The 22,883-nt window shown below is 36.8% G+C and overlaps 1 protein-coding gene across 1 annotated transcript in view; it reads left to right on the top strand.

Moving 5' to 3' along the window:
* Nucleotides 1–22,883, top strand: part of SNTG2 (syntrophin gamma 2) — a 131,960-nt gene that overhangs the window by 58,952 nt on the left and 50,125 nt on the right. The window contains exons 9-11 of the mRNA XM_014309157.2: nt 4,379–4,506; nt 14,135–14,264; nt 22,011–22,049. Coding sequence (XP_014164632.1) covers nt 4,379–4,506; nt 14,135–14,264; nt 22,011–22,049 — 297 coding nt within the window. The remainder of the gene's footprint in view (nt 1–4,378; nt 4,507–14,134; nt 14,265–22,010; nt 22,050–22,883) is intronic.

Genomic DNA, 22,883 nt, shown 5'->3' with positions numbered 1-22,883 from the left:
AATACTGAGCCCTGGGGATCGCAACTTGTGACTGCCTCCCAGCTGGATATAACTCCATTCACCAGCACTCTCTGGGCCCAGCCATCCATCCAGATTTTAGCAAGTGATGGGTGTGCCTCTCCAAGCCATGGGCTGCCAGCTTTTCCAAGAGAATGCTTTGGGAGGCAATAACAAAAGCTTTACTGAAGTCCAGGTAGATAACATGCACAGCCTTTCCCTTATCCACTCAGTCTTGTAATAGAAGATCAGGCTGGTCAAGCAGGACCTGCCTTTCCTAAGCCCATGCTGGCTGTACCTGATCAGCTGGTTGTTCTGCATGTGCCACATGGTAGCACTCATGATTGCTGGTCAAAGGCCCATTCAGCCTGACCTTGGATACTTCCAAAGATGGGGCATCATTTGCCTTTCTGCAAAGCAGAGACTGTAATAGGAGGTTAAAAACACATTTAAAACCAAGTTTAACCTTGCTGAATAATGTGACCCTGAGTATTGCTGATTCCAAGTAAATTAACCCAGCTTCAGCCTTCCTGAAGGCCATTTTTTTTAATGTAAAAGCTGTGTCAACTTAAAATAACACTATGGCTGCTTTCAAGGTAGGGCCCTAGCAGCAGCTGGAAATTAAATTACTAGAGAATGTTCAGGAGGACTTTCTTCCGATGACATGGTATTTTTCTTGCAGAGATTTAAAATCAATGACAGTTTAAATGAAAGGTAAAATAACTGAGTTTCCCAAACTCTGCGAATTATATGTCACAAAAAGAGGAAAAATTGACAGTCCCAGCCAGCTGGGATCTTTTCCCTTCCTTCCTATGCTCTTAGTGTAAACTTAATTATAGAGACATGTCTGATTACATCTCCCCATTAGTGGTGGACTTTCTGGACTTATTCTACCTCTTGGAAGACTTTTTGGTTGCTCCAAAATGAGTAGTTATATAGTTGTTTAAGAAAGCACTAAAGCACTTGCATACAGTGTCATTCATAGGTCAGTGATTGCTAATGGAATACAGAGTCAGGCCCTCCTCCACATCAGCAGTATACAGCTGTCCCAGGTAGGTAGTGATTATGTGTCATTAAAACTTGATTCTTGTTCATTGTTCTGTCAAAAACGAGGTTTTTGTGTTCAATCCATTTCTTAATGGGCAGGTGTTAGAAGCAAATTGGCATTAATTGGCAGCATTGTTGGTGACCTCAGCAAAAACTGACGGTATAAAATTATCGAGAGCGTAAAAGCTGTGATTACAGAGATGAGCTCTATTTTAGTGCTTTGGAAGAATGATGTGAAGAGTTTTCAAGATTAGCAGCAGCAGCTGTTTAGTGGAGAAATGCCTTGAAGGTCAGCCAGCTCACTACACTGGTCAGACCAAAGAACCATCCAGCCAAAAAGCTTGTTCCCAGAAGATGCCCTCACGAGAATGCAAGAACAGAGGAAATATGTACAGTTATTTCTAGGGAATATTTCCTGCACATCTGGTGACTTCTGACATAGGTGCTTCCGGAACCAGTTTGTTATCTAAACTAACACGTTCATTCTCTGTTTTTATCCTACGTCTTTTACTTTTAATCAATACCCCTGCTTCTTATGTGAAAATGCCAAGTGAACCACTGTTTCTTAACCCCTTCTCTGTTATTTATTTTTTTACATATCTCAGTCATACAATTCCCTCAGCAGTTTCTTTTCCAGACCAATGAATCTTTTTTAATCTAATTGTTAAAAAACAATTCTGTTCAACGTCTAAATTTCAAGATCTAAACTTTGAGTTGTAATCACCTGTTCATATCCCATTACAGTGTAGGAAAAGTTAATATTGTTTTTCTTCATGTGCATTGCTATACATTTATCTACTATATTTTTAGCAGTTCTTTTATCTCTCATTCAGTATATTGAGCTTCTTCCACAGCCCTTTCTCTTGTTTTTTTACTTCTTCTTACTCATTTTCTTATTTTTATCCATGTGTTTTGAAGAGAATATATCAAGGAGTCTCAGATTGAATTATTCATAGATTATAGGTTAAATAGAACAAAATGAGCTGCTGTTCCTATGGTAGTGTTTTGTTTTGATGCAATGGTCTTACGGACATACGTATTCCCTGTTTTGTCCTTAAGAAGATGAAGAGGGGTAATTCCAACTTTATCCTCTACCATAAACTGGTTAGTAGAGTATGGCTTCATAAGAAATACATATTTGAAACTTAGACTAGCTTGACCCCTTCTTACCCTTTTGCTGTTCTTGGCCATTAATGTTCAGATCATGCAGTAGGGTTTCTGCAGATATAAGTAGTTTGGAACTGTGGGAAAAAAAAAACAAATTACTCCTTCTCGTGTACTCTTCAAATATCAAATCTTTGAAATTGTCTGGGGAAGACCCATTTGTTTTAGGAGTTCGCAGCAGTTTTAACAGTTTAGCATTTTGACATGAATATTTCTATGCTGCAGTTTCATAGCTTTGGGGTTAATAGATTTTTTGACCAAGTGAAGTTGGCCAAATTCCACCTTCCATTCATTAACCTAATGAATAGCTGTGATGTACATTTTCTAAAATTCTAGCTTTTTCTTGCATTGAGATACTTTTTCTTTATGCTGATACCCTACTGAAGCATTTGATTGAAGTGTAAGGGACTCAAATGGAAAAAATTAAATTGCCTATGTGACCTACTCTTTTTTTTTTTTTTCCTGCCAAATGCTCTTAAATTACCTAGAATATTACAGAATATTTATCAGGTTGTTCAATAACCTGATAAAAGAATTAAAAGCAATAGTTCATAAGAAAAATATTTTTATGTTTAAATTGTCTAGATGTATTCTGCATCTCGAGAGTTTAGAGGGTGGGAACAATAGATGTTGTTGCAAGAATTTTTATGTTACTTTATTTTCTCATTCTTGGATTCAGCGATCATAATCAAGTATTTATATTTGACTGCAATAAGCTACCTTCTGTTTTATTCCTAGACATTTTGGTTTCCAGACAGACAATGTTAGATTATGTTGATCCTTTTCAACTTCAGATTGCATGGGGTTCTCTCAATTATTGTAGTTCATGCAGAATTCTGTAATATGTGTCAGATTCTTCATTGTGATACTAATAAATTTATTCTAGATTTTAAAGACACCTTAGCCTTTTGTGTCTAATTTCATAAAACAAAATTAGTCTGTGGACTTCATTATGAAATACTCATACTGCAAAAACACCAGTACATCTCAGTCAAATGAGACCTGTATGGTTCTAGGGGACAGTAAATGCTCTAAATGAAATTCCTGTCCCCAAAATGATTTCTGTCTAAAACATTCCTTTGTGAAACCAACTCCAGCAATTTCATTACAATTTTTTCTTTTACTAGGAAATTATACTTCTGTCATTAAGTCTCAGTCATCCTGTTAGAACTTGAAACTCACTATTTTGATTTATTTAAAGAAATAAATAGATCAGCCCTTGTTGACTGTAAGAAGGGGCTTTAAGGGGGAAAAAAATCCTAAATCCTTATGAGCGAGAAAACGAAATAGACAATTCCCAGAATGCTTTTTATTATGTGTAAGTTTTATGGCTTTTGAACACCTGGCAGAACAGAACTGAATTTGGGTCATTCTGTGGTTTCTTTGCTTTCATAAATACTACTCAGTGCTTATTTACAGCTCATATAAAAATAACTAACTTTCAACTCTGTTTTCACTGAAAAGTTCTCCACTCAGTGCAGGATAAAAAATTTTGGTTCAGAAAGAGCACAAATGCCTACCTTTGACCTAAATGTGTATGTCTGTAAACCTTTCTCAGCCAACTTTGTGTAAATTTTACTGGTATCTTTATAAAAGAGTGAAATGCTCAACTCTTGCCTTTCTAGTAGATGCATTTGAAGAAAGACTTCAAAGATAAAATTTCAAAAGTCATCCATCTATAGTATGATAACACAGGAATTAGAATTTTAAATCTACTCTTAAATTATATAAGAGCACAATGCACAAATAAATGTTCTGTGTAGTATTTAATTAGGATATTATTTATGTCCTTTTCTCTGAAGATAGAAGGATGCAGAAGAGTTATACAGAACAAAGTAATTTAAACCACAAATGTATATTATGCTGCATTTAGAATAAAATCATGGCATTTATGACTGAAAGCTCTTTACTTTCTAGTATCAGTTATCTATATTAACAAAAATTTAGATGTGTTTAATGTTAAAGTAATACTGAAATTGCATCAAGAGCAAAATATTAAGATGGGTAACATACAGGTTTTCATTTCTCTACCCTGCTCTGAGTTTCTTGAATACTTTTATTGTGACGATTATTCACTTCTGAGACAAACAGAGGCAGAGATGCATATTCATGGGTTTTTCTCTATATTGTCTTATAAGCTCTCCTACTGTTTCTCATTTATTCTGCACAGGCTCCATCATCACCTTCTTCACCCATAGCTAATGAACCAAAATACGAGAAGCGCTGGCTAGACGCCTTATCAGTTCCTCTGTCGATGGCTCGAATCTCGAGGTACAAAACCGGAACAGATAAATTAAGGTTTGTAATCTGAAAGGGGAGGCACTGGGTTAGTTAGCTGTACCTAGTGTTTTGCTGTGGATTGTTGGCTTCATAAGAATTGAGTGGAGATATGAAATTCTTCTTATTAAAAGCTATGCAGTTCATCTTCTCCTAAGATTAATGGTATTCATGGTGATTACCAAAGATAAAGTAAGGCTCCTACAAATACATTTCTATAATCTGTTGTATCTTGGGAATTCAGTTAGCATCAGCAGCTAGCACAAAAGTTAATCCTGGTGTTATGCGAATGAATTTTGAAGCTACTACATTTCCTTCAGTGTACCTAATAGGATACTTCTATATTCCCCAATTCTAATATTGTCAATTAACTCTCCTTTTTCATTATAAATGATAACACAGTGCATAATCATCATGCCTGTGCTATCATGTCATATAGATATGCTTTCATCAGTGTCATAAAGAAACTCATATTGATGAGATTTTGGCAAAGTACATGGTACAAAATACTGTATTTTTGATCATAGATTTTTCTTGCATTTCAGAGACATAACTAATGGTTCATAAAGCAACTGTGGAATAGGATGTCAGAGGCTATTTTACTGGGCTTCAGGAAATATAAAAGCAAAAGTGAAATTTAATAAAGCTTCGATAAATAATATGCTTGAGAAAGTTTAACACGTTGCAGCATACATAACCTTTTTCTGCAAACCATTCTGTAGCACAACTCTTTCAAACCTACCAGTAGTTGTAGGCTAAGCAGTCCATAGTTCTCCATATGTATCAGAACAGGAGTTCATTCACTGTCATTATTTTCTATGGTCTTTATGGGTTGCCCTATTTTTATTTGCCTTTAATACATATTAAGGAGATAGTTGGAATCTCTATTGAAGAATCAATATACAGGTCACCTGCAATGAGGAGGTACCAGAAATTCATGTGAATACCTTTCTTGATTTATGCCAGATTTTTTACCTGTTTCCTCAAAATTACCTGAAAAGCATTATTTTTCTAGTAGGACAGATATACTGCTTTAACTTACAGCAATTCATCTTCTAAGGCAGTTGGCAGGTCCTCTCCCAGACTTTGTGTTAAAGCATCACAGGTGAATAATGATAAATTTTCCAGAAAAGTTTTAGCTTCTTCCACAGACTTCCTTTGAACTCTTAATTCTCTTCTACTTAATGTCTCATCGCTTCCTCCACCACTTTCTTCCTCCCTACTTCAACTGACAAGTTCATGCTGTCCAGTCTTATCCAATCACAGACTTCCAAACATTCAAGGCTTAGACATTCAGTGAATTAAGTAAAAAAATCTCAGTGTTCACATTTAGGCATCAAATTATCATCAGTGTTCTAGAATCTAAAGGATAAATAGAAGAAGATAGAACATTTAAACCTCTGACTTCAGTTTCCACCCTGATAGTTTGAAGCACTTTCATTCCTATGCTGTGCACTTTACACATTAGATGGAGAAATCCCAAGGGATTCCAGTTCTCAGAAGAGTGGCACGTGAATTTTGAGAATTCTTTGAAGTAAAACACCTTCAACTTTGTACTGGGTCTGGCTGAGATGGAGCTTATCTTCTTTATGGTAGTCCATATGGTGCTGTGTTTTGATTTGTGCCTAAAGCAATATTAATAGCACACCAGTATAGTGGTTGTTGCTGACCAAGGCTTGCACTTCATCAAGACTTTCTCTTTTTCTTGGTCTGCTCCTACACAGTAAATAGGCCCAGGGTAGGCAAGAATTTAAGAGGAGGCACAAGCAGGACCAGTGAACCAAAACTGACCAAAGGAATATTCCATGTAGTGTAGCATCTTTGCTCAGCAATAAAAACTGAGCAGAGAGGGCTTGGGGAAAGGGAGCCATTTCTTGGAGACTGACAGGACATCCATCATTCTGCTTGTGAGAGATAGTGAGTGGCTGCTTTTGCATCACCTGTTTTGTTGTAATTTAATTAGTTAGGTTTTTCCCCCTTCTGTTTGTTTATTAAACTACCTTTATTTCAGTTTATGAGGTTTTTTTCTTCTTTGTATCCTCTCTGCTATGCCTCTGGAGAGGGCTAGGGGAATGAATGGCAGTGTGGATGCCTGGCTGCTGGCCTGAGATCAACCCATCACAGATATGTTTTTTGTGTAAGATTTGAGGAACTTAGTGCTTTCAGTTTTGTCTTGGAGAGACATATTCTCTTCTGATGTATCTCACTCCCATGTATATTTAGTATATATTCCTCTCTTCTATTATTAGTGGGTGTTTTATTATTGTTGTAGACACTCTGAAGGAGTATGAAATAATGGCATAAAGCCTACTGTCATCCCATGATACTTTACCTGTAGAGTAAGTGCTCCTTGCTTTCTTTGGTGAACCAACAAATCAGCTGTATGATTGCCTTGAGGCTAACTGTGGATGAGGCATTTCCCATATTCTTACTAAAAGTGGGATTTCTGTGCCTGAGGGACACCAGACTGCTCTTACCATGTGCTGTGAAATGCATGTATGTATTTTTACTATTATCCAACTTGTACCTTTTTTTGCATTTCCCCATGTTCATATATGCATAGTGTCCAACATATGTCTTCTGTAATTACTCTCTAAAATCAAATATTTTCTCTGCATGAAATAAAACCTCTGATCAGTCTAGATAAAAATCCTACTTTCAACCATATCTACATGTCTTTGTTCCCTTTTACATTGCAGCCATCAGTCTAAAGCCATTGGAGTGAGCCCAAATTAATTTCCATGAATGGATCACAGATTCTTCTGACTGATTTTCTAATTTTACCATAACCTGAGTATTTATTTGGAGCCTATTTTCATACATGGGTTGACAGCATGTTTGTTTTTCCTGTACTACATGAGTCCATGAGTCTGTCATAACTTGTAACGTGTCTCCTGCACGTTCTTAGGCTGTATTATTTCCTTTGTGGTTAAACTGTGCAGTTTAAATTCTTCTGTACTTCAGTTGAGTTTTCCAGTAGCTTTGCCTAAAAAAAAAGGCATACTTTCAGCATACTCTTGTGTCATGAGATGGTCAAGATCACATGTATCTGTTTGATTCTTATTTGCTGTTCATGTGAAAAGAAAGGCAACTTGCGTCTGGCTTTTCATTTCACTTGAATTTTTATTGTACTTTTCACAGGAAGTCTTTAGACTGACTTAATGACACAAGAATATTTTTTCATATATTTTTAATTCTTTTAATACCATATGTATTAACAGAAGCAAGAAAAAATGGGATAGGTATTTTCCTTCCGTATAAAGGAATGGCTGAAAATACTGCGCACTGGGCATGTGAAATATGTTTATCAATACCACAAAACAAAAGCAAAAAAAAATTCCTCTTAATATTTCAAAGGAAAGATAAGAAACATAGTAGATGTCATTCCTGTTCTGAATGAAAGATTAAACTTTGTATCAACTACTGAAATCAGCTTGAATTAGTGTATTTCGCCTTCTGGATATGGTTGGAGTCTGTCTGAAGGTGTTTATATATGTAGCATGCTAATTAGTCTTTTTGATTAGTTGGAAATTCATAATTTTTTTATTCATTTGCCTTTATTATATAGCACTACTGCTTCTATTATTCTAGACTTCTCACTAATCCATCAATGTAATTTTTCTCTGTAAGAAGTAAGGCAATATAAATGTAGTGAGAATGCTATTGCTGTGAATACTCTTAATTGCTAGTTGGCAATGGAAACATTTTTTGACTGTTGAGGATTGAATTGATCAATAAATGTGATGTAAGCTTAACAGAGAAATAATATCAGTATGTTTTTCTCACCCAAAGGAATTTGTGGTTCATATTCTAGTTTGAAGTGGTTTTCTTTTTTAAGATAGAAAAGTAAAGATAGGTAGTCTTTTAGAAGGTGAGGAACACAGTTCATGTACTGTAGTCTTTCATTTTTGTTATGGAATTTTTATTTGGGGAAAAGCAGATATTGATATTTTTAGTCCTTACAGCTGATACTGGTAGTAATGTATAATAGTTTTTATACAGTGTATTGGCAGAAGCTTTGAGTAAAGGTACAGTGCATATAACATCTTGAACATTATGAGTTTAGACACTAAAGAAAAAATGCTTATTTTGAATATGAGAGACTGAAATAGTGAGTGGAATGGAAGTAATTCACGCCCAGTAGCTATGAGCCCATGTAGCTGTGATGTCAATTACAAAACAACCTAATTAGATTTAGTGTTATTTTTATTTCTTGATATTCTGACCATTGCAATTACTCCAAAGTATTGTGTATTTTTAATGTTTTTTAATGTGTTCACTGGTTTCTTAATAGATTTTTTTGTGAAGAGTGGTATTTTCCATTTATCATTTTAGTAAGTTAACAAAATGCCTTTAATTAGGTAAATAAATTGAAAACTAGGAAATTGAATGAACCACTTTGAAAAAATCTAGAAATTAAGTACAATCTCACTGAGTTACAAAACTAAATGAACTTTCTCACAGTTTTCTGACACATCAGTTAGAAAATATCTGTAGAAGTATATATGTCTGTGTTACTTCAGTTATCTTATTTGGTTTCTATAAGTGTAATGAAAATAAAAGTTACAATACTGGAATCAAAATGTTCCCCCCAAAACCACAAACATAAAATGCAAATCAAGTTTATGTTTAATGTTTTGATATCTTCTGAGCTACATGGTTGCTGTTGATAGTCCAGTTATATGCTCACATTTAAACATTTTGTAAGGTACAAGGTTCTGTGACACTTACAACACAAAATCCCATTACTTCTAACATGACATTTCAAAGAGATTAAGTAATTCAGATCCTTCCTTTTGGAGAATTTCCACTCAGATCTACCCATAGTCCTTAAAACTTCAGTCTAAGTAGACATTCTGGCAAGAGGGCCATGTAGTATTATAAACAAGCCACAATAAAATGTTGTAACAAAAGCAATAAAAACTAACTCAAACATAAAAAAGAAATTATACAAACAGGAGGGAGTACTGATTCAGGACCTGGGAAGATGCAAAGCTGATCAAATCCATCTGTCTGTATCAGCCTGGTAGTAAAGATAAAAGACTTGCAGTCAAGCCTACATCTAGGTTTTTGTAGAAATATCTATATAATAAAATACCTATATAAGTCTAAGAGAGATGATTTCACATGCCACAGATACTAAAAAATAAAAATATATGCTTTGCTGGAATTCTTAGCCTCCAGTAAAGTAAAAGTTCAGCTCTTCATATTTCAGCTGGCTCTGAAAATACTTTTTATCTTAGAAAAGTCTTTGGATTTAACACCTCAGTAGTAGCAAACTGCTTGTATGGAAAAATTTCCTTACTAATATTAATTAGTAGTACTTGTTTAAAGGTGTCAATTTCAAGAAGAGAACCTAAAGTCTTATCTGTTATTCTGACTGCCATGCTCACAAAGATAGTGTTTATTTTTTTACAAGAAATTAATGCCATAAACAAACTCCAGAAGAGACCAGGAATGCATATCTATTCATAATTTCACCATGAAAGTGAGATAGAAAGACACTGAGTATTGAAAATGGTGCCTCATGCTCCTTAGCAGAAATGCTTGAAGGAAACAAATTTACAGATAGGGAGACAAATCTCAAAGTAAGAAATGTGATGGCAGTGCAACACAAATTTCTAGTATTTAGGGAATGCAAATATTAATTTCTTGCTCTAGTTGCAGTAGTCAGTAGCATAACTTCAGTAATAGAAGATGTAGAAATTTCCTCTGTCTGTGTTTTAAAATCATCTTAGGGCCTCAGGGAAAAAAGATATACAAACCAACAAAGAAAATAAAAAACCTACAGCAACTTTATAGCATCTTGAAACCTTTCAAACTTATTTGGTATTAAATGGAAAGCTGCTCCTTGACAGCTAACAGGAGTAGGTGCTTTGTTGTGTCTACTTTTTTCTTTTCTCTGTTTTGAGGAAATAACAGAGAGAAATGCATGTCACTTAAGCCTGTAGGATTTATTTTCTTGTGAATTCCAGTGCCATCTTGGTGCTTGCTTTGATTGTTTCACTTAAAACAAAAGCCTTAGGATTTATTTTGTTAAGCTTTTGTTTTTAGTTTGGATATCTGTTTTTACTTGTAGCCTTCTGCACACTATGCTTTTTAGAACACAGTGTGGTACATGGAACAATATCAATATATTATGGGATCTTCAGAGAGAAACTTTTGTAACTGAAAGCGAGAAATAAAGTAAAGTTGATAGCAAAGTTGATTAAGATTCAGGGCAAAAACACTGTGTTACTACCATGACTGGCATATGTAAATGACACTGGCCAAGGGCTATGTACAAATCACGAACGAGACGGGGCTGTTGTGGAACGTGCCTTGAGCTGTTTTATTTTTCAGCATCAGTCTCATTACATGATTATGACAATGGGAAGATGCCAGCAGCTCACATCTTAGGCAGCAGACCAAGATATTAATGTTACAACTTACTTTATAAGTTTTTTGACCAATCACACAAAGCAAAAGCATATTGACAGTAGTTCTATCCAATCACTATAAGCACAAGTACCTTTGGTTAAAACAGTGCTTGCTTATTTCAAATACAATACCTACTTGTAAGCCTTAAAACACAACGCACAGAGCTCCATTATTAAGCTTCAACTTTCCTAATATCTTGCTAGATAAACTTTTCTGTAGCTTAGGGAGTTATTCTAGACAAGCGTTAATACACAGATCATTGTTCTATTTGTCTTTGCTTTTCTACAGTTTAAATAATTCTTCTGCTGACCTGTCTCATGGCTGCTGCTTAGTTCTACTAAGTCACAGTTCTACTGTCTCTGAAGCCTGCCTTTTGCAGCTTTCCTAAAACCCTCTAATTTTGTAGATTCCCACATGTGAACTTTGAAAAGCACTGGCTGTTTTTTATCCTATGTCATTTACACTGAGCTGCTTTCTGGTAAAACCACCTTCCTCCCAAGCCAGCCCAGTGGGGACAGCGGTGCCCCAAAGGTCTCAGTCTTGTGCGCCAGGCAATGTGACCACCACTGGCCCATCAGAAGCCTTGAACCAGCCTGAGCCCTGGGAAAAGAATGTCCTGGTGTCAGTGTGCTGAAGCAAGGGAACAGGCTCTGCAAGCAGGGCTTGGGGACATTGGCAGACTCCTCCACTGAGCAGGAGTCAGCTGAGCACAGGTTCAGTGATGAAGTCCCATATAAGGAGCTGTGTTAGCAATAACATAGTCAAGGGAAATGGTTGTTCTCATCTGTTCTCATGTACTTGCATTCCTGAGGCCACACCTGAGGTAGCTCCCTCTGTGTCCAGTTTTGGCGTTCTTGTGGAAAAGATTTGTATTTCAAGTTAGTGAGGAGGCTGGACTAGGGGACTTGCAGGATCCCTCACACCCTATTTGATTCTGTGCAAATATCGTGTTAGTGAAGTGTTAGATCTCTACATGAATATTGAATATTATTAACTGTCTGTAATTGATTACCATATTTTAAAAAGGAGTTTTAGTGTAATCCACTCTACCACCAGCACCCTGTTTCAAATGATAAAATATTCGGTAATTTTTATAATACAAGTTGTTATTTTTAATTTTGATTGCCTATTTTGGTTGCCTCCATTGTTAATCGGGGAGTTCCCTTCTGTGATCTTTCATCAGCCACTTAGGGAACTTTGTGCCACTGGGATGAGGCATTCAGGTCTTTGTGTGTCTGCAGAAGCTGAGTTAGTATCTAGACACCCTGTGGTTCCATGGAGAGCACATACTATTGCTTGGCTCTCTTAAATGCTCTGGACAGCCCTCTTGCTGTGTAAGGATCCTAGCATCTTAGCTTTGATATTTGAATGGGATATCTAAGCTGGGCATTGAGAAGGGCTTCTCCTCACAGCATTAAATTAAGTCTGTTTGCAGGCACCAGTGTGTATCAATGCATAAGGGCTGACAGATTCTCACTGTCTCAGTGGAATGTTGGGCAGATCATACCATAAGTAATTTTATTACAGCACTGTTGGGATCTTTGTCAGAACCTTAGGTAAAATGAACAATATGTTTGGGAGGTTATTATTTTACTCAGTTTACTTGAAGGCAATAAAAGGATTTTTAAAATCTTTTTTTTTTCTTTCTGAAGAGGTGAAAGAGATTACTGGAATGAAAGTGACACAGAATTGTGCCACTGCCATCAAGTTTTAGTAGTTCCCATGATTATTCAATCACAAAAGGAAAATAGACAATTGGCTGATACATATCTAAGTCTTCAGGCCAAGCATGTTAATTTTTGCAAACAGCAGATATAATGCTTTACAACTCCTTTAAAAGCAAAGCATCTCACATATATCTATTCAGATACATTGTCTTATTTATATTGTGTATGATGGGAAGTTTATATTACCTTTTCTAGCAAGTATATAGAGTTCAGTATTCATGTTCATCATCAAACTCCCTACAAATGACAAAGGTTATGTTAATAACCTTTTCCCTAAATCAGGAATGAATAACTGCACATTAACCACTATATGTCATTTTGAATGTTGACATATATCATCAATTAAACAGTAGAGGATTTTTCCTTACATCAGAGATCCCCAGGGAGACTCAGCAACTTCATAGACCAGTATTCTGATTCATTGGTTAGCTTTCTTCTAGGTTGGTACCAAAAATGGGGCAATGTAGCATATAAGTATAAATATCTAATTTACAAATGTATAAGGTAGTGGTGATATTCTCCATATTATACACAAAACAAACATATGCAAAATCATTGAGCTAATTATAATTGTCTTTCACAAGAGTATATAACTAAAATCTAACTCTCCTGGCAATCATAGACATTTAAATAATCTGGTTATCTTTCTGAAGTTTAGTTATTGCAACTATTGTGTGTCACTTTTTTTAAAATTTAGACCAGTGTACTTTCATGCCACTACTTAATGAGCTTTTGTGGTTCCTATAGGAAAATTTTAAGAGTTAAAAAAGCATATCCCACCAGCATTCAGATGTAGGGGATTTCAAAGTTATATATGCAGTGCCTAACTTCCTGCTGATGTCAGGAAAGGAAAGCATTGGTATTTGCAGAATAAAGTTGCTATAAACACCTAAAAGTTGCATTAAAAGTTAACAAAATGTGGTTGCAAATTAGCCTGTGCCAATGCTGTTTTGACAAGACTGTTCAGGGAAAATTTTTGAAGAAGTTTCTAAGAACGCTTTTCAAATTCCTATGACATAAAAGTGCTTGAAGTAAGCATTGCTTTGAATGCTACATAAAAAATGTTTAGGAATCCAAGAAATGGAAGCTAGGGAAGACAGTGCTTTGAATTTTCATACATTCCCAGTAAATGAAGCCAAAATGCAATAAATAAAATTGGCATTTTAGTTTTAAAAAACACTATTTTTTTTTTCAAAAAGGCCCAATGCATATTTCCTGAATACACTACCTTAAGTTCAATAATTATGAACATAATATGTATACCCAGGGAAGTAAATTATCATCAGCACTTGTATATATTGGTACAGAGAAAGTACTTATTGTATCTGTTACTCTTGGTACTGCCCTATTATCCTTGGGTTTGTTGCCTTTCTATTGATTGGTAAATTAAACACTCAAAAACTTGTCAAAAGGCATAAACATCACTTGAACACTGATAAATATTGGGCAGTTTCAGAAAACTGACATATCTTCCTTTACGGATATATTTCTTCTTACTGCAGATCTAATGCATTTGAAGTGCTGGCACTCGATGGAGTTAGTACTGGGATACTTCAGTTTTATACAGCCCAGGAGAGTGCTGACTGGCTGAGAGCAATGTCTACTAACATCAGTGATTTGACACTTCAAAATGTATGTTACTTTCTGCATATTTTCTTGTTTATGCTATTGTAAAGTTATTTCTAGTTTTCAAAGGGTAAAAAACAATTCACCTTTAAGTACAATATATAAAATGCTTGTGTATGGGGTGAAAAAGGAGAAAGGACAAAATAGGGAGAGGTTGCCTGATCAAAAGTATCAAGAAGTTTTCAAGGCTTGCAGTGTTAGCATAGAACAGAAACCAGTAAAAAATCAGATTACATTTACTATTTTAAAGATTTTTAGGTCAAAATATGTATCGGTACTGGTCATTTCACAGAGCTTTAGATGTGACCAAATATTTCATTTTCACATTTTTGTAGTTAAACCGTGCTTGAAATTAGCATTTGTTGCTTAATTTTTTTTATTTTACCTTAATAAAGTCATGTTCCGGAGCTCTTTGTCAGATTTGTTTATTTTGAAAAAAGCATGTGAAAATTCTGTAGCTAGTGAAGAATGATTTACTGAGACTTACTGGAGACAGTAATATTACATCTCTAAGTTGTCTAAGAGTTGATTTATTTAAGGGCACGTTATTCCATCTCACTTGCTAGAAGTATAAAGATGCTTATGCTATTTTAAGTTACTCCTGTAAATTAATAAGTAACAATTGCCTCTGCAAGCAGAAGTATTAACTAATCCCCAGAGAAACAGAAAATTACTATTTGGACAGCACATCTATTATTCCATCAAAGAGCAGCTAAAAACATTGATAATTGTGGAATTAACTATGAAGTCAAATAAGGAACTCAAAAATGTACAATTTTGAAAGTATATTTGTCTTTAAGAAATGATAAAATTCAGTGATGAAAATGCAATAGCACAGCTGTCCCTGAAAAAATTGCCTGTGCAGGTTTTAATCTTTTCTTTCTCTACATGTGCATAGTCTGTTAACTTCTTTCATAAATTATGATTTAGTAGCCTGACTTTTATTTGTGCTTTGTACTCTAAATGTACTGTTGCTTAGGTCTCCAGATTATATTGTGGAGAATTTGTATTAGATTTCAACATAAATCTTTAAGTCTGTTGGTTAAAACAGACTTAAAATTTAATTTGTTTTCCTATTCTTCAAAAGCTACATGAATCACATTTGATTATAATAGTTCATTTATTCCATTAATTCTTTTAAAATATTAATTTATTCCATTAATTCTTTTAAAATATTCAATTGCTTAAACAATCTCTTTGCCAAAATCAGACATTTTTGCTTATGACGTGTACTTTTTAAATACTATTTAGTGACTCACATAACGTACAGGGTATTATTATGTAATGATTCTAAGAAAATGTATGGTAATATTTCTAGAGAAATTCCAATTCATAGTTACTAAGCCTTTTTTTAATTTTTTTTCTTTCTAGAGAAATTCACCAAATAAAAGCCATTCCAATGATATAAGTGAATAAGGATAAAAATAAATGCAGGCAGCTTTTGTTAGTCATAGGGTGCTAGTCAGTTTTTTCCAAAGGATTATGTGCAGTAATTATGTGTCCTGACACAGTATCTTCACTGTGCTGTGACCTGTCAGCTGCAATATTTTATTATGAACTGAGGACTTTCTTAGTCTTCTCCACTATCTTTTACTAGTGAATTCTGTCAATAAAATAGTCCATCTGGTGTTCATATAACTGGCAGTTCCCAGGGAGGACCTGAGAAGCAACAGTCATGATGAATATCCATGTTTCGTGTTCTTAGTGAGTTACAAAGCAAACTCATATGAGTTCATATGAGAAGCATGTAAACTTTTTTGCTTGGACAGTGGCTTTCCAGGTTTTGTCAGGCGTGCAGCCTGTGGTACAACTGGAAAGGTCAGGCCACAGCATTTATTTAATTATTGATCATCAGAAGGGGAGATGCAGTAGTCAGTGGGAATCCTTTTTGCTGCAAACTATTTTTAAGATGGGGATCGAGAGGCTGGAGTACAGCAGAAGGCTGGACAGCTCTCTGCCTCTGAGCAGCCAGAAAACACAGAGCACCGTCCACAGTGCTTAGGACAGGCCTTTGAATCCAGCTTCTTGGAAGTAAATTTGGAATCCTTTTGATTACCTTTGTCTTATAATTTCAAAAAATGATTATTTTCTTATCAAACCTCTGACACTGACATTGGGGAATTAATCTGTTATTCCTTCAGAGCTTCTTCCTGTTTCTTTACTTCTCCACTTCTGTAGAGTATCTCCCCATTCTCCAGGACCACAGATAATCATTACTCATTCAGAAATTATTTCAGAGAACTCCTTATCTGGTTATGGGTTATTTTCATGAGTACTTGCTGACTCAAAGTTCAGTTGCTTCACCAAATAGTTAAACTATTGATTTCCTATTCTGTCCCACACCATCATCTCAGTATGGAAATTAATTACTAGATACGTGGTCACAATGGACTTTTTTGCTAACACTGTTGGCATAATGTCAGCATTCTTACCCGAGCTATTATGAGGTTTTTAAGCAATACTTACCATTATTCATGTTTTACTTCCACACATTTTTACATTTTGTTTTGCTGGTACTTGTTTCATGACTTTAGCAATTTTTCTTGTACCTTAGTCATTCTTACTTAAACTGTGCCTATTTGTGTTACTCTTATCTACATTTTTTACCCTACATATTTGCATGACGTTTTAAATAATTTCTTTTAGAATTTTAGTTCTTAAAGAGCTCTTAATAGGGATTTTTTGTACAGTGCACCCAATCTTTCCTGTATCACTTTACCCTAATATACTTTATTTTTTTTTATTTTACCCTAATAAAGTCATGTTCAGCAGCTCTTTGTCAGATCTCCTGATGATGCCAGGAGACACTCCTAGTGTAGGTAGTGCAAAAATAGCTCTGCCACAATGTGACACTTCTGCTAATGTCAGACTACTCTTTTGAAGTACTAGTGAAACATCTAACTTCTATACAAAGGCAAGCTCTCTGGGGATCAAGTGTATAGGAGGAGTCATCTTTCAGCAGCGGAGATGTGAGAACTTGTCACTGCATAGGAGTGCTGTCCCTGTACATACTTAGAGAGTGTTACTTGGTAGATGAGAAATAATGATTCTGGTACCAGCCTGGACTTAATTCTTAGATGACAGAGGAGCACAGGGAATGCTGCAATGTGGAGAAAAACCTAAGAGTGTCTTTTCAGTCCTCATTGCTGATACACGTTTTGTATGTTTAGCTCAGAAAATCTCCTAGTTACAGTCAGCTTTACAAGCAGCATGCATTTCTGAGGACCCTTGCCCCAAATTATTCATCTCTCTGCACATATTCTGTTTTTTCACATACTTTTCTACCAGCATGAAACTACCCTATCATCTTCCTTTGTGATTCAGTCCTCATTTTCAATATTCTCAAAGCTTTTTGCATTTATCCTTGGCAGAAATAAATGCAGGTGAATCAGCACCTCAGATTTATTTCTTCATACACCTCTTTTCTTGCAGAAGGAGGTGCAGTTGAAAAAACTGAGGGAAGACAACTAACAGAAACTGGCAGTGAATCTTCCATGATTAAGAAGCCCAGGAAATAAATTATTCTGCCTGTGCTTCTCACTGCTCCTGTTCTTAATTTCTTCAGCTGAAGGGTTCTTTGTAGGCTGAAGTGACAGTGCTGTAATGTCTATGACTTTCTAGGAGAAAGGTCTTTGGGATAATTTATATTTCTCTCTCTGTTTTTCACCATTCAGATTGACAGCTATAAGATCTATGCAGGTTTTCTCATGGATCTTAATTATTGTCTTTGAAATATAGCACTGAGCATAATTTCAGTCATAATCAGCAGAAGCACCTAAACGTAATGCTGTCAGTTCATTTACATTATAGAGATTTGTTTCTTATATATAAAACTTTCTCAAGGTTTTGTGGTTTTTCACAGTAAATTCTAATGGTGTTATTGTTTTTAAAAAAAATTGTAAATAAATGAGTAGGTCATAAACAGGTCAGAGAACAAGTTATGATGCTCTTGTTCCACTTTAAACATTATTTATGATTTTTATAAATCATTCCAGCAGTTTCATTGGAGGATGGTAGAGACTTAAAATTTTATATTAAAGTGGGGTTATTAATCCAGATCACATTTATGTCCATGACATCTTTTTTAATTGTATATGTCATAGTCTGTAAACCTTCTCTTTTATTTCTTTGTGTAAACACGTATCTGGGGATATTTTGCGTTGCAGTTGTGTGAAATGTCTGTTGTAATAGGGAGAAACTTATGAAATATGAGCTTTAAACATACATTAACAAAAATGAAAGAAGACTGAGGAGGTCTTGCATTCTTTACACAGCAGATTGTGGGGTACATGTAGATGGAAACAAAATCCTTGTGTATAGGAAGCAGTATACAAATTCGACTGCCTCAATGATTATACAAACAGTTCTATTCCCAGGGTGAGAATGCATAATATTTCTTCACTGCTGCTTTTTTGTTGTTTTAAATGCAAAACTGCCAGTTGAAAGTACCACAGTTCAAACTGTAGAGGTTGTAAAAGGAAGTCAGTAGGGATAGGACCCATGTCCCCTAAACTTGGCCAAGCAATAAGCAGTCACATAGGATGCTAATATAGCTAGGGAAAAAAAATAGGTGCCTGTCAAGATCCTTTATTGTTTTCTTGAAAAAGAACACAGGTATATTATATGTGAAACAAATCCCAGCCTGGGAGGCATTTAGATTTATGAATGGTTCTGAATAATTTTAGTTCCTGCCATTTAGAACAGAGCACAGGAATTACAATTTGCTTAATAGTTCCTTTTCCAGGTAGCCTACAGTCTTTGCAGACCCGGGTTTTTTGTTTTATCTCCCCTGCTGTGTCCAGCTCACAGTTCGATACTGCAGTGCTAGCAAGGTAAATGTATCCCATTTGTATTCCTGTCTGTCTGCACCAGCTGTGGAGACATGTGAAGGGCACACATGGTGCTGGGTGAAGTGAAGAGTTCGTACTTCTCAGCCCTGTGACACTGGGATGTAATATGATATAGAAGCAGATCTTTTTCTTCTCCCCACAGAAACATCAGGGCTGCAGCCATCCTGCTTGGAATAGGGAATGAGTTGCCTGTGCAGTGAAAAACCATGGAGTCCAAAGCATTCTTCCCTATTATCCTTTCCAATGGGAAGCTGAGCTGGTTATTAGGGTGCTCTTCAAAATATTCTACCTGCTTGGTGCAGAAAACCTTCATAACCAGTCTGACACGCTTTTTTCCAAGCACATTTGAACCCATTTACTTGCACTGGTTTGTGTTATAATAATCATATTATTGAGTATGGTTTTGGACAGCTGAAAGGAAATTATATTTTCTGTGTGTCTAACATGGCTTTTCTGTAGTTACTTTGTGTATGTATTTGTGTCTGAGGCACAGGAGAAAGGTGGGTCTTGACTATGGGCAGGGTGTACCAGCATTTCTACTGACATTGCAGTATTCCAGGTGACTTTTCATTATGTCCTGCACAATTCTTCTAGCAGGATTAAGCTCACCACCAAATCAGACTACTGACTGCTTCCTTCTGCAACACTGGCCATTTCACCAATTTGTTTTAACCAAGTTACAGGGTGAGGTTCTTGAGTTCCAGCTGGTTTGTTACTGATGGAGCCCCGTGGGGGACTCTTCTCCCAGCCAGTGCTCCAGGCCAGCTCCAGAACAATGCATCCCTGCAGTTGTGCCAGGCTGAGGAAGGCACACCTGGCGTGGACACACCTGCCACTTGCCGGGGCCAGTCGGTCCAGTCAGCAGCCAAATTCCAGTTCCATCCTCCTGGTTGCTCCCTGCCTGTGCTAAGCAGTGGGTGCCAGCCCTGCAGCCTGTGACCCACCGCTGTTGTGGTAATCCCTGCTCCTCCTCTAGGGTGGCCAGCAGCTGTTAGGGCCACTTCAAGAGCCTGGCAGGATCTCTCAACACACAGCCAAGCCTGACAGATGCCCCAGGCTCCCAACAGCTTGGCCACCTGTACCTCAGACCCTCAGTCACCCCCAGCTGTCTGACCCACCAGCACACCTGCACCATTTCACTGCACACTTCAATTCTAAAGGGCTGCAAAAGTGAGTGTGTGAGGGAGAAGAAACCCTGATGGCCCATGATGGTTTAGGACTGATTCCTACAGCCTGAGCATTGCTATCGCCCTCTTGTCCATACAGTCAAGATTCCTGTTGTCATCCTACCCCTCCACATTGCCTTTTTTTCCTAAGGCTATTTTGTTTATGATCATATATACTTCACTCAATGAGTTGTTATTGTCCTCTCTTAGCTGCAAGAGTGTGTGTGTATAAACCCTGAGGCCTGTGCCACTACCATAACACAAAGTCTTGGCCCATACAGGTGTGCTGGGTCTGGCTGGCATGGGGGGAGCTTCCTTCATAGCAGCAGGTGCTGTGTTTTGTATTTGTGGCTAGAACAGCATTAACAACACACTAGTGTTTTGATTGGTGCTGAACAGTGCCTGTACAGGATGAAGGCTTTGACTTTTTCTCTCTGACATACCCCACCCACCTCAGCAGAAGATGGAACAAGGAATTAGGAAGGGACACGGATGGGTTAGCTGATGGAAAGTGAGCAAAGAGATATTCCAGACCATTGTGCCCAGCAATTGAAATGACATCATGGAGAAAAGAGGTGTGGGTTTGTCTTCCAAGATGGCTGTTGCTTGAAGCCTGCTTGTGGGAGGCAGAGAGTGATTGCATTTACATCACTTGAATTTTTCTTGTTTCTTTCACTTAAGTGCTGTCCATCTTGACTCAGAAGTTTTCTTGCTTTTGCTTTTCCCAATCTCTGACCCTTCCTGCTGGCAGGGAGGAGGGAGTGAGCACCTATGTGGGTGCTTAGATTCTGGCCAGAGCCAACCCACCACAGCAGTCAATGGCATCACCATATTAACAGGAGTTACATCCACAGGTTTGATCTTAAAAATCTGGTGTGCCCAGGATACAAACAATAGCCCTGGAATTCTTCTGTTCATTTCCTATGGCAATTGGAGTTTTCCCTGTTCACAGGTGTAGGGTTTCGGTCTTCCATCACAAACCTTTAATTTCTAATAAAACAAGCTTTTTGACAACAAGGTCCTTTGGAAGTACTCATCAACTCTACGACAGTTTTCAGCTTCCTCCTAGCATGTAGGGAAGTCTGGTTTTACACTCTAATATAGTTCTTTCTAAATTCTTATCTACACTTAATAAAATTGCACTTTAAAAAATGTTAAACTTTAAAGAAGTATTTGTGTACTATATATGTCAGTATTTGTCCACCACTCATATGTGCAAACTATGACTGCCAGACAAAAATCAAAATTATCAAAACTCTTCATTACCTAAACAAAAAGGAAAAACTTTGTCTTGGAGAGTAAACTAACAGGAAAGCCCATGCAATTTTCATTTCATCTTTAAATACATCTTACACTCTATGGTCACAAGGACTTAATTGCAGACATCTTTTAAGAATCTGCTTAAGCAATTGTTTAATTAGACCTAAGTGAGATATCTACAGTACAGTATAGTATTTTCACTCAGACTGGCAAAGTTAAATTCATAAATGCAAATCTTGATTAGGTATTTAAGGAAAACTGATTGAAAGCTTTTGTCTTTCAGGTCCTTGGTTTTGCAAATTCGCTATAATAATAAAAAATCTACTATTTAAGCACTGAATGATAAAATTTCTTACAAATATAATTTGGAAGTATTAATATAGTATTCAATAACTAAGTCAATCAATGCTAATTCCATCACAGAAACTCTTCAGCATACCAATAACTCTGTGTGTTCTTCCCTCTCTCTTTCATAGATGAAAATGGCAAATAAATGCTGTTCTCCCTCTGACCAGGTAAGATTTCCATTATATTATCCAATTTTTTTAATTCATGTGATTACATTGCTGGAAAATTTGTAGAGCTTGCATATACACATCTAGTCAATTTTAAAACTGACTAGTGGGTGGACTGCAAGATCAGTGATGGGAGAGCAAAGTCCCTCCCACTGTCAGATTTGTGACCACTTCAGGAAGCTGAACATGCTTAAGTCTATGGGACCTGTTGAGATGCATCCCAGAATCCTAAGAGAATTGGCTGATGTAGTTGCCAAGCCACTCTCCATGATGTTTGCAAAGCCATAGTAGTCAGGTGAAGCCCCTGGTGAGAAGTAGAGAGGAAACATTGCACCCGCTTTTAAAACTGGTAGAAAGGAGGAACCCAGAAACTACTGTCCTGTCAGCCTCATCCATGTTCCTGGGAAGATCAAGGAACAGATCCTCCTAGAAGTTGTGATAAGGCGCTTGAAGGGCAGGAAGGACTTGGGGAGCAGAAAGCCTATTGTGTCCTGGGCTGCATTAAAAGTAGACTCAGTAGGTCAGGGCAGGTGATTCTGCCCCTCTGCTCTGCTCTCTCGAGACCCCTGTACCTCTGGATCCAGCCCTGAGGCTCTCAAAATAAGGACATGCTCTAACAGATCCAGAGGAGGGCCACAAAGATAATCAGGGGGATGGAACACCACTCCTGCGAGGAGAGACTGGGGGAGCTGGGGCTGTTCAGCCTGGAGAAGGGAAGGCTCCAGCGTGACCTTATGGAAGCCTTTCAGTATCTAAAGGGGGCCTATAGGAATGACTGGGACAAACTTTTAGCATAACATATTGTAATAGGACAAGAGGTACTAATTTTAAACT

The sequence above is a fragment of the Geospiza fortis genome, unplaced genomic scaffold, assembly GCF_000277835.1.
Source record: "Geospiza fortis unplaced genomic scaffold, GeoFor_1.0 scaffold139, whole genome shotgun sequence".
NCBI classification, from domain to species: domain Eukaryota; kingdom Metazoa; phylum Chordata; class Aves; order Passeriformes; family Thraupidae; genus Geospiza; species Geospiza fortis.
This window is presented reverse-complemented; position numbering and strand designations above follow the sequence as displayed.